This window comes from Drosophila takahashii, chromosome X, assembly GCF_030179915.1.
Source record: "Drosophila takahashii strain IR98-3 E-12201 chromosome X, DtakHiC1v2, whole genome shotgun sequence".
Lineage (NCBI taxonomy): Eukaryota > Metazoa > Arthropoda > Insecta > Diptera > Drosophilidae > Drosophila > Drosophila takahashii.
In genome coordinates this window covers 15,088,102-15,099,706 of record NC_091683.1, presented here as the reverse complement: position 1 = coordinate 15,099,706, position 11,605 = coordinate 15,088,102, and the positions used below count along the sequence as shown (strand labels likewise).

The window sequence follows — 11,605 nt, the reverse complement described above, 5'->3', positions numbered from 1 at the left end:
GGGCTACGATGGGAAATTCACCTTATAAAGCGTGAGACGCAGCCTGCTACTAAGCAAAAAAAAAAGTATAGGAATTCAAATTTAATCGGAAAGAACAATGTAGAGATTCTTAGAATTTCCGAACTGTTTTTGTATTTATTATAATTATTTTTGTTTTGGGAACTTTGTTGGGAAGATTTGGGGTGTCCTAAGAATTCCATCTTATAATTATAAATAGTTTTTATTAAATAAAAACATCTCTTAACGAGGTGAAGATCACACCTTTAAATTTTTATTTATTTTAAAGTTTTATTTAAAAGTTTTGATATCAATTTTTAAGGCGAAAAATAATTACACACGCCTCTAAATAAACTTTCACAAATTTTCTTATTTGCACGCTGCGCTTCGTCACTACACGTACTTCGAAGGCAATGTTAAATATTGCTTATATCTGTAAAACAAAATAATAAACAGGATTTTATGTTTAATTAAAATAGTAATGCGGGTATTCCACTACATTGGTCGGCTCATTCATTAGAACAATTTTTTCTCAGCCTATACGATTTTACGTAGGTGCGAGCAAGACAGATATATGTCAGCTGCAATGAGCAATTAATGAGCAAAATTTTAAAAACCGAAGGCCACCATTTTATTTTTTTTTGTATGAGCAAAATTGAATCTAAAAAGTACAATTTTGCTCATTTATTAGAGCTACTGTAAATCGGATCTTGCTCGCACCTACGTAAAATCGTATGGGCTGAGAAAAAATTGTACTAATGAATGATCCGAACGATGTAGTGGAATAACCGCATTAATAATTGAATAGTTTCTACAAATTCTCCATTTTCCATAGACAACCGACCAGTGTTGGCCGCTCCTCCCTTCGCTGTTGTTGTTGTTGTTGCTGCTGCTGCTGGGTGAAGTGCTGCTTAAATATGAAAAACTAACTCGCAGCTGCTTTTCACATTTTCCTGCACTTGACACTAAATTCACTTTGGCCAAGTGGGTGCTTGGTGCACTTGAGGCGCACTTTCGCTTGACAACAAACCCACCGTCAGCATGGCATCCACATCTATACACACCCATCTACACATCCATGGAGCTACATATATGGTTAGCCGGCCAGACGGGCAGGTGCGCAACGTATAACGTACGTATATTTATTTTATTACTTAAATAAATTACAAAACGGTAGTCGGTTAACCAGAGCCAAAGCCAAAGCCAAAGCCAAATGGCCACCCATCCGCCGGCTGCATAGTTGAGGAGCTTAGCGCATAATATATTGTTGCAGTGCAGCAGCAACATTCACATTCACATTCCGGCCAACAAAGGCAACAAAATGTTTGCCGGAGCGGCGATGGGTTGTCCCTCGTTTCTCGCCTGCTCCTCCGCTGCTCCTCCGGATAACTGCCAACTGCCAAGTGCAGAATGCTAGAACTGTGCAGCTAGAGAGCTGAGTATGTGGTGTGGCCAATGTGAAGTGCGAGGCGGCACAGGACAGGTGAACGGCTGAACAGGTGAAACTGCAACGGAAACGCAGCGCATTTCAAGTGCCACGCCCCCCGCCGCCCCCAACGAATGCGAAAGTTTTTGCCAACTCGGGCAACTTTTCGGGCTGCAAATCCGCTTGCCTTCAGTCAACAGCCTCTTAAAAAGTTATGATCGCGTTGATTAAAGATCTCACTTATTTTTCCGTTTCGCAATTCCGCCAAAAGCCATTTACACTCTCCATTTGTTGACTAGGTTATTATGTGGCTTAATGTTCCCCCTTTTCGAACTAAAATGTTATCTAGATAAAATAGTAAATTATAAATGTTGCAATATAAAATCTTCATAATGTTAAGGAAATATTTTTAAAGATTTCATTTTCTAAATTAATTTAAATATTTAATAATTCATTAATTGTGATGATCTAAATGCAATATAAATATAAAAAATATAAAATTTTAAATATTATATTTTAATTTGATTTTTTGATTGATTATAAAATAATTTATTTAAATAATAAATTATAAGTTCACTTGTCTACTCAAAGAAGATTTCTTTTTCACAGTTTAATTTATATTTTATTTTAAAATAATTAATCGGGACACAACTCACATTCACCACTCACCCGAGATTATCTCATTGTGCTTATCTTGTAACTTACCTTGAAACTCCTTTTAACTTTCACCTTAAACCCAAAACCACTGAAAGAAAAACTCTTATCAGTTGGCTTTCAATTCTTACGTATATTTTCTTGTTCAATTTTAATTTCAGTTACTTTTCTATTTACAAATGAATGGGGCTTTTCGGTTTCTTTTAATTTCCAAGGGGGAATGCTACGCGCACGGTATCTCAAATTACATGTTAGACAGCTCTCTTTCTTATTTTTTTATTTATCGGGGGTTTATATATATATATAGGTTTATTTATATATATATGTTGGTTTGTTGTATATATGTATTGTATTTGTATAATCGTCATTTATAGTTGCGTATAATATGCTTAAATGTATATATTTCAATATTGTTTCAGTTAATTTCGTTGAAAGTTCTCCATTTGATTACATTGCCAAAGAACGAAAGAAAAAAATAGGTAGAGGGGTGAATTTCAATTGGGGAAGAGTCTATATCTAGATCTCCACATTGGGGGAGGCTACTCCATTTTAGCCGTAGTAATTGCCAGGTGCCTGGGTGGGATACCCCTTGGCGCCGCCATCGGAGGATGAGGAGCCGCCGCCCCGGGAAGAGGGATTCTCGCTGAAGAGGCCGCCAAAGTTCTTCGAGCTGAAGATGTCGCCCAGTCCGCCTCCTCCACCTCCTCCCTGCTGGCCACCCCGGTTGCCATTTCCGCCGCTGAGCAGGCTGCCCAAGAAGCTGCTGGCTCCTCCACCGCCACCGCCTCCTCCATTCTGACCACCTCCGCCGGACAGAACGGATCCCAGAAGACCTCCTAGGATGTTGGAGCCACCTCCTCCGCCGCCGCCGCCTCCTGCTGCTGATCCTCCGCCATAGCCTCCGCTGGGCTGATAGCCACCACTGGGCTGCTGCTGACCACCTGCTCCTCCGGCTCCGCCACCCTGCAGCTGCTTGGCTATCTGGCCTGCAATGATACCGGACACCGCTTGACTCACCGCCGGATTCGAAAAGAAGTTGGAGAAGAAGCCGCCCTCCTTGTCCTTGGGTTTCTGGGCACCACCACCACCATTATTCTCGTAGCCCGGGGCGGGTGGCGTGTAGCCAGGTCTGGGCTGATAGGGCTGATAGCCGCCGCCAGGGGCTGGGGGTTGATAGCCGCCGTTGCCGGGATTGTAGCCGCCGTTGTAGGGATTGTAGCCAGCACCACCGGCACCACCGGCAGCATAGGGATTATAGGGCGCCGCACCACCACCACCGCCTCCTCCGTTCGAGTTGGGTAGACTGGGGTACAGGGATTGACCGCCAGCCGAGAAGCCGCCACCGTATCCGCCACTTGCGCCTCCGCCACCTCCACTGTTTGCATCCGCATCCGGCAGCGGGGCACTCGGGGCATTCGGGGCGTATGTGTTATGGCTCACCTCTGATCAGTCGGCAAAGCAGTGCAGCACAGCAGTGTGAGCGCGCAAGCAGTTGGTTGGTTAGCCACAAAAGCGAGGGATTTCGAATCGAAATGGGGGCGAAAATGAAGAGTATAAAAAAGAAAAGCACAAAATAAATAAAAAACAAAAAAACATATATAACACAAATTAGTCAAGATAATAAAGTCATTACAATGAGTTACAATCAATGGAACTTAGCTTAGTTTTTTGTTGTTGATTAATAACTTTAAATCTACACAACTTTGAGTTTTTGTCCGCCCGGAATCTCTTATTCTAGTTAAGTCTTCGCTTTAGTATATTAAATATATCTCTTCTGTCCCACGCACATTTATATATAATATATATATATATATATATATATTTAATGCTATGTACAACTCTTTAGTTAGTGGTTTTGATTAGTAAATACTCGAATACTTATTGTTTGCCCGTGTGTTTGTGGGTAGATGTTTGGGGGGGGGGAGGGGGATAATATTGGGTTTCTTAACTCGATAAAATGATTTCAGTTTGGTTAATACTGGTCGTACTGTTTACATGGTTCCGGTTCAGAGATTGCAAATGAAGTTAGTTGGTTGTCCCAAAGTGTGTAAAGTGTGCAAATACAAATACAAACGGACGGAGTAAATATGCTCGAAATGAGTGCTTTTTATCCGGAATTTACAGCGACAAAATCGTTATGTTCGTTATGTTTCTTGTGTTATCTTGGGCAGTTTTGAATTTTTGAGGACTCAAGTTTGTGTGTGTGTGTGAAGACTAAAGTGTTTCACAATTTGTATTCCATACTCTGAATTCTGCATTTGGTTTTTCACATTTTGGCTTTCGATTTTGCAGTTGTATTTGTATTTCTGGCAGTTGGTTAGCAATGTAAATGTAAATGCCTTTTTGTGACAGTTTTCTTTTGATTTTTCGGGTTTTTTCTGCAGCACTTACAGCTTAGTTTTAGTTTTTAGTTTTTTGCTTTTAGTTTTAGCTTTAGATTAGTTTTGAACACCTTAGGCTAGCTTAAATCTTTTGTTTTTCCTTTGTTTCCTTTTAAAATGCCATTTAATTTGCTTCCAGTGATTATTTATTCATATTCGTAATCGTAATTCGTAATTGTATCAAAAAAAAAGAAAATAATAACCAATATGCACTTGGTGCACTGCCATTCGAATGTAGCTCATTATGCATTTTGATTGACATGCGTATCTTGTATCTACAACACTATCCATCTATCCCTCTAAGTATCTGTATTTGTATTTGTATTCGTATTTTTGTATTTTTGACTGCAGCAGCAGTGGCAGCATCATCATCATCATCATATCATCGAAATCCCCGGGATCCGCCAAAGTCTGGCCGCAAATTCGTAGCATCAACAAAAATGAAATTAACATCAAAGTTTCCCAGCCATCCCATGCATGTGTGTGTTCATCTGTATGTGTGTGCGGTGGTCAGACCTTTAGCCTCCCTTTTTTGACCAGAGGCTGGCTGTCTAAGCCCGAAATTAAATTCCAATTTAATTGAGCTGCAAAAAAGAGCAGCTCCCAGGGGCCAACGAGCAGTAGGTTCCCCTTGACTGATAGTCGAAAACACACACACACACATACACCTAAATGAACTCACACACACAGAGACAGCAGCTCCTACACAATATTAAATTGAAATTACGTATTCGCAGTGTGGGCCAGACAGCAAAAGGCTGCCGAGAATGAGAAAAAATGCCAAAATACAAAGGCTTACAGCTTAGAGTGTAATTAAAATACAACCTTTTGAATTGTGTTGTGCAAAGCCAGGCAAAAGTTATCATTATGTGAAGAGATTTCATTGTTTTTCGATAAAACTGCAGAGGAAAAGCATCCTACGAATTAATTCCAGAAAGGTATGAACACAACAGTAGCAAGTAAATTTTTCCCAGTTGCACAAAACCCTAATGAATTAACAGGAAATGTAAAATATTTAAGTACTTGAAATTTGTTTGAAAGAAATAAGTTTGTAGAATTTCTTGGCTTATTTGAAAATTGCACAATATTTAATTGCCAAGTTAACTGCCGCTGCTACTGCTTTTACATTTTGTTCTTAAGCCTAGGCCGAAAACAAAGGTTCGAACTTAAAAAGTTGAGAAAAATCAGGAGAGTAAGGAAAATAAAAATAACTAAAAAATACACACAAAACCTTCAGGGAAGTGTCCATTTTCACTTGATATTTTTTAGTTTCAGAATGGCTCTTTAGTTTTTTTTCTAGTAAGCTTATAGTATTTTAGTATTTTTTGTAATTTTTAGTAAAAAATCAAATAATTTCCGTACTTTTTTCTGTTTTTAAATCATTGAAAAGTCTGATTAAAATGAAAATATTAGGAAGTGAAAATGGGCTCATTCCTCGATGGTTATTATGCTAAAAATCATGGGTAATTTTCCGGGGTGTCGACGGGTATCGTATTTCTTTTGTGTGCTGTGCCTTTCCCTTGGGTTTCCCTGCTGCTCCTGCTTATTACGTGTGCGTAGAGGGCAGGCCGAGAAGGGCCAGGACGAGGCCGGCGGTCAGGAGGAGGATCCCCGGAACCAGACTGCCGGCTGCCGAGGGATGCGCCTGGGTGCGCCGATTATAGGGATTCTGTTGATTCTGATTCTGATACTGCGGCGGCGGCTTGTTGTACATATTCGCATTCGAGTGCTGGCTCTGATAGCCCTGGTAGTTGCTGCCGTACGGCGCCAGTCCGCCGCCGCCGCCCCCGAGGATGCCCAGTGTGGAGCTGGGCAGCCCGACGCCGGCGCCGATCCCTCCGTTGCCTCCGCCGCCGCCACCGCCGCCGCCGCCGAGGATGCCACCGCCACCGCCTCCAGGTGGACCACCCGTGCCGGTGGGTCCACCGCCGCCGTAGAAGGGCAGCTGGCCAAAGACGAAGGGCGGATTGTAGGGATTCACCGGCTGCAGGCCGTGCATCGGGTAGCCGGGATTGAGGACGCTGCCTGGATGATTCGGTTGGGGGAATTGCTGGAACGAGGGCGCCGACGTGGGCGAGTTGTACGGGAAGATGGGCATGTTCGGTATGACGGGCATATGGTGCTTGGCCCCAAAAACGTAGTGCGGATCGATGACGCCCGTCGATGAGGCGCCCGCGGCCCCCGCATTGCCGCCCTTTCCGTCGCCGTTTCCGTTGTTACTTCCCCCTCCGCCACCGCCATTTCCGTTTCCGTTCGATGAGCTCTGATCATGTCCGCCGCCGCCCTGCTGATGGTTGTTGTTATACGTGTAGGTGTTAAGCGTGGGATTCGATGAGGCGGGTGCAAAGATGTTGTTCTCGGGTCCCTGGCCCAGACTCGATCCTGTTAGTGGTTAGTTTTCGATGCGGGGGAAAGAAGAGCGGTTTTTATCGTTAGCGTTAGTCTTGGCCATGATCATCACCCCCAGCCACAGCCCACCCAGCTCCCTCTACCCCACTCTCCAGCCAGCACTGAGAGAAAATGCAGATATATTTAAATAAGAGTCTCATAAGAATCTCTTCTTCCTAAGTTACTTTTTTTAAATAAAACTTTTTCACTAAAATATAACTTTTTAAAATCTTAGAAAATCTCTCTCTGCATTAATTTATTTCATCAATTTTCATCAATTTTAAATTATCTAACAAACCAAAAATTATAGGCCAATTTTAATTTTCATTTAATAGCTCAAAAAATCTTAAATTTCAGCTTGATTTGGAAAATAGCAATTAATGTATTGACTATACAAATTGGAGCATAAAAGTGTGGCAAAATAGCTAATTCCTTTAACAGTGATTTTAAGTTGAACTGAATTTGGAAAATATTTTTTTACATTTTCAGCTAGGCCTTGCAAGTTTTTATAGAAGTGATTAAACTTTTTTGATAGCCAAGTAAAAGTAGAGGTGGCATTGTTATGCCCTTTTTTCTCTCAGTGCTGTGACATTCTTAAACATGCAGAAGTGGCCGACGGAGAGGTTGAGGGGCGGGGGGCTGAGTGGGTGGATGCGTGGTGGGTTGGTTGGTTAGCAGTCGAATATTTAGAAGCCTTGAGCGAATGAGGCGATGAATGAGCGAGCGAGCGAGTGGTTGATTGATTGATTGGTTGATTGAGTGTTAGATTGATTGAGTCAGCGGAAGCTCTCAGTGTGTCTGTGTGTGGTTGTGCGAGTGTGTTTGTGTGTGTGTTAGATCGCCATACAACATATTACATTCGGTTATATAGCATATTAGCATATTTACATATATAGATGAAAACGATCATTAAATTAAACAAATACTTAAGGCCAAACAAAAAAAAAAACACAAAATAAGTTTGAGAATTTGGAATAATATCTATAACCTGGCAGAGCTTTAAAGACCAAATGTTAGTGTGTGTTAAGTAAAATTAATTCTTTAATTGATCTATCAAAATATCTATTTTAGATAATTGTGACCCCTTAAGTAATGAAAATGTCTAGTGTTTATAGTATACCCAGTATTTCTATCCTTTCTAATATTTAATGTTTAGTCTCGAATAAAGCACGGATAATAACCTGTTATAAACGCTAAAAAATATCTTTATCAGCTCTGCCAGGCCATTTTGTTGGCTTCGGCAACCGAAGTCCGCTCTGGTCAGCCCCACAGAAATCCCTGTCTTTTAGCCACAAATGTCGTTTTTGCTTTTCTTTTGAGTAACCAAAAAGTAGTGGCCGCCAATCGCCGTACCAAATACTCAATGCCAATCGCCTGGACAACTCCCCCAGGGAGGCGCACAATGAGTAATCAAGTGGGGGGATTCCAAGCTAAATACCTGACGGATTGGCCGAGGGATTGGCCGCCAAATTGGGGCTGCTGTTCGAGGCAGTCGATCCGGAGCGCCGCTTGCAGGTGGGATATTGGCCGCAATCCTTTCCGTCCCGCTGATTGTAGCTGCACGAGTCGCTGGTGATGACGCACTCCTCGGTGGGCAGGCAGCCAATGTCCCCGCATCCACGGCCGTACTCTTCGATTGGGTTTTTTGGGATTACGGATTTCGGATTTCGGATTACGGATTACGGATTTCGGATTACGGATTTCAGGTTCAAGTGTGTGTGGTGGATTGTGTTTTTCATTTTTCATTTTTTGGAGTGGTTCAAAATCATACGGAATATAAAAAAAGGAAAAACGGAAATTATAAGGGGGTAATTCTCCTCCACTAGCTTCGATACTTCGGTACTTCATTATATATATATATGTCAATGATGTGGGGTCGGGGGTTTGATGAAGGCATGAAACGTTAACTCTCATCTCGGGGATTACTTGGTACACAGATACAACAGATAACAATGGGGGCAATATCACGTATACGTACTCGAGTAGGCGTCCACGGTGTAGCCGCAGCTGGCGAGGACCGCCAAAGTCAGCAAAGGCAGCGCCATCAGCATCCTGTTGCTCGATTGCCACGCCCTTGGATCAAAAGTTCTGCTGCTGCAAAGGAGGAGAATAATACATGTTTTCAGTTGGCCAACTTTCGCACAAGAGTTGAAATAAGTTTGCAAAACAGATTGCTCGGGAAAAAATACGCATATGCCAGAAGTAGACGATCAAAACTGAATGGCAAGTTTTGATTTGATTTCACTTGAAAGTTTCACGATATTAATAAATAACATTTCTTTTATTAAATTAATGTACTACATTTCAAAGCAATATAATTTATTACTTCATATTTTTTAGAGGTGCTTTAAAATGAATAATCAAATTCTAAAGAGCTTTTAAAAAGGCTGGACATCTTAAAACTATAACTTAAAGTTTTATCACTTTTAAAATAAAGTAGATATTAATTTATTTTTTATCTACTTCTATGTGTTTTTCTATATTTTGTACATTTATTTGTTGTATATTAGCCTGCCTTACACTTGCGAAACGCACAGTGTCCAGACAGCTGAGACAGCCGCTGCCTGATTATTATTTATATGTTGCAGCAGTGCCAGGGGGCTGTACCCTTTTGGCGAGCCAAGTTTATTTATCACATTGACAGCTGGCTCAAGTTCATTGCGGTTCCGATGCGTCACAGAGAAACAGAGAGAAAAGGGAGAAATGGCGAAAGGGAGCGACCAAATGGCGTCGCATTTGTTTGGCAGAAAAAGTCGAAACTTGAATCCCCACATGAGATCGAAACCAACTTCACTGCATTTCATTTCAAGTCCCAGCTACAAGCTTAGAAAATCGAAGCAGTAGCGGCGAAAAGAAGGTATAGGTTTATACCTTTAAGTAAACAGTAGATATAGAATCCAAGAATTATAATCTCTTATTTCTTGACATGTGCTTATTAAATGGCAAAAATCATAAAAGAAAATCCCAAAGAAAACTCCCTAACAAAATATTCTCCTTTATTCTCACGGCAGCCAAGTTATCTGTTCATCATTTATAAATAATAAAAATCATTTAACTGCACACCATCAAATTCCGGTGAAAGTGGAGAATTTCCAGTTTCGTTCCTTTGGCCGCCTTTCATGTCATCCTTCAAGGACCTAGAAAATCGTCAACTCATTCCAGTCAGCCTTCAGCCTTCTCCACCTGGAGCAGTCACTCCATCACAGTCAGCCAAACCCATCCCCCTTTTTCCACCTCTCGGAGATCCCTTAATCAATTTCCCTCCAGTGGGTAAAAAATATGTACAAAAAAAGGAAGAAGCCGGGAATATTTGCCGCGTTTCAATATCAAACAATTTCAAGAACTTTTTCATAATTTTCCCTTCCTGGCCGTCGTCCACTCGCAACATTTCCATATTCAAATTTCGCAAGTGACTTGGCAACTTATATTCAGGGGCCGCGGAGGAAATGAATTTAGCGTTCGTTCGTCTTGATTAATTTCGAATTCCGCTTAAAGATTTTTGTCATTTTCCTTTCTTTTTTTTGTTGCCCCATGAAATGGAAATTTTTTGGGAAATGACCAGCAGATGAAAACGCATAAATTGGTCGTCTGTCTATGTTTTGTGACTGTTTTGCAGACACCCCTTTTTGCACACCCATGCATGAATAAGCCCAAGAGCAGTGACAAAAAAAAAGCTCTGTTGGGTTCCCGTAATGTGAACCTACAGCTGAGAAGGGTAACATAGGTAAATGTATCAAACCTGATTATAATTAGCTATTTAGCATAACAAAATGTTTTTTAGAAACAAAAATTTCGATTTCTTTGGTCTTAAAAAACTAAAATTATGGAATAGCTGTTGCCTTTAAATATTTTGTCCTCCATCATTTATAAAAGCTTTAAGAATATGTATAATTTAATTTGAAGAATACATTTTTGTATTTCCTAGAATTCTACAAACTGTAACTTTAAGATCATTGATAATTTTGCTCCCACTTAATGGTTTTCTAAATGAATTTAAAGCACTTTTACATTTAATATTATATTTTTTGGAAGACCTATGTTAAATATAATATTTACAAAATTAAATTAAGTATAACTAGGGTATTTATACTGACTACAGAATAGCTGGTGAACCCGATTTCTTTGCTCTGAAGAGCCTGTGGCTGAGGTCTGCCATCATTCCAGCTGTCTTGCCAGCAGCTCGACTCGACCACTGTCCGTCTGGCTGTCCGTTTGTCCGTTCGTCTGTCCGTCCGCCTGTCCCTGTACATTTGTCTGTGCGGGCCACGTCCCGGTCGACGGAAGCCAAAAGTGGAAATGCATGATAAATGACACAAGGTTTGCCTCTCTTTTTTTGCCACTGTTATTTTTTGTGTGTTGGTTTTTTTTTAAATTTTTTTTTTGGCGGCATACAGTGGTAAGGGGGGTGGGGGTTTCGTGGGCGGACCTTGTACAACAACATGAAGAACGAGAGCGGCAACAACAATTTTTATTTCAAGACACAACACAACACAACAGAGCACACAAACACAAAACAACGATTTTAGGACAGCGAGAAAGTGAGCAAAAGGGGGCCTGGGCCTCACAGCACGAAAATTGTGAAACGATGACGTCGTAAATGTTTTGTTGCAACATTTTTCTGTTGTAAGCAAAAGAAACAAATAAAACAAAATAAAAACCAAAAAAGGAGCAACAGAGACAGTTAGATACGGGGTGCAGAACTGGAGAAAAATGAAGTAAAAACAGCAAAGCAAACTGTCCGCGAAACGGAAGCGCAAAT

At 41.1% G+C, this 11,605-nt stretch overlaps 1 protein-coding gene across 5 annotated transcripts in view; it reads right to left on the bottom strand.

Annotated features, from left to right (window-relative positions):
- Nucleotides 1-2,190: 2,190 nt before the first annotated feature.
- The window catches only part of Mnr (Membrane-bound Notch regulator), an 81,437-nt gene continuing 72,022 nt past the window's right edge, over nucleotides 2,191-11,605 (bottom strand). Inside the window, exons 1-4 of one of the 5 annotated variants that reach the window (XM_070218518.1) lie at nucleotides 9,367-9,405; nucleotides 8,825-8,940; nucleotides 8,285-8,476; nucleotides 2,191-3,519 (exon numbers count right to left, since the gene is read on the bottom strand). In XM_070218518.1, the coding sequence (XP_070074619.1) occupies nucleotides 2,627-3,519; nucleotides 8,285-8,476; nucleotides 8,825-8,897 (1,158 nt within the window). In that variant the 5' untranslated portion in view covers nucleotides 8,898-8,940; nucleotides 9,367-9,405 and the 3' untranslated portion in view covers nucleotides 2,191-2,626. Of the gene's footprint in view, nucleotides 3,520-5,512; nucleotides 6,841-8,284; nucleotides 8,477-8,824; nucleotides 8,944-9,366; nucleotides 9,406-11,605 lie in introns of those variants that run through there. The other 4 variants (XM_017139460.3, XM_044396153.2, XM_017139464.3 and 1 more) reach the window with 4 other exon arrangements.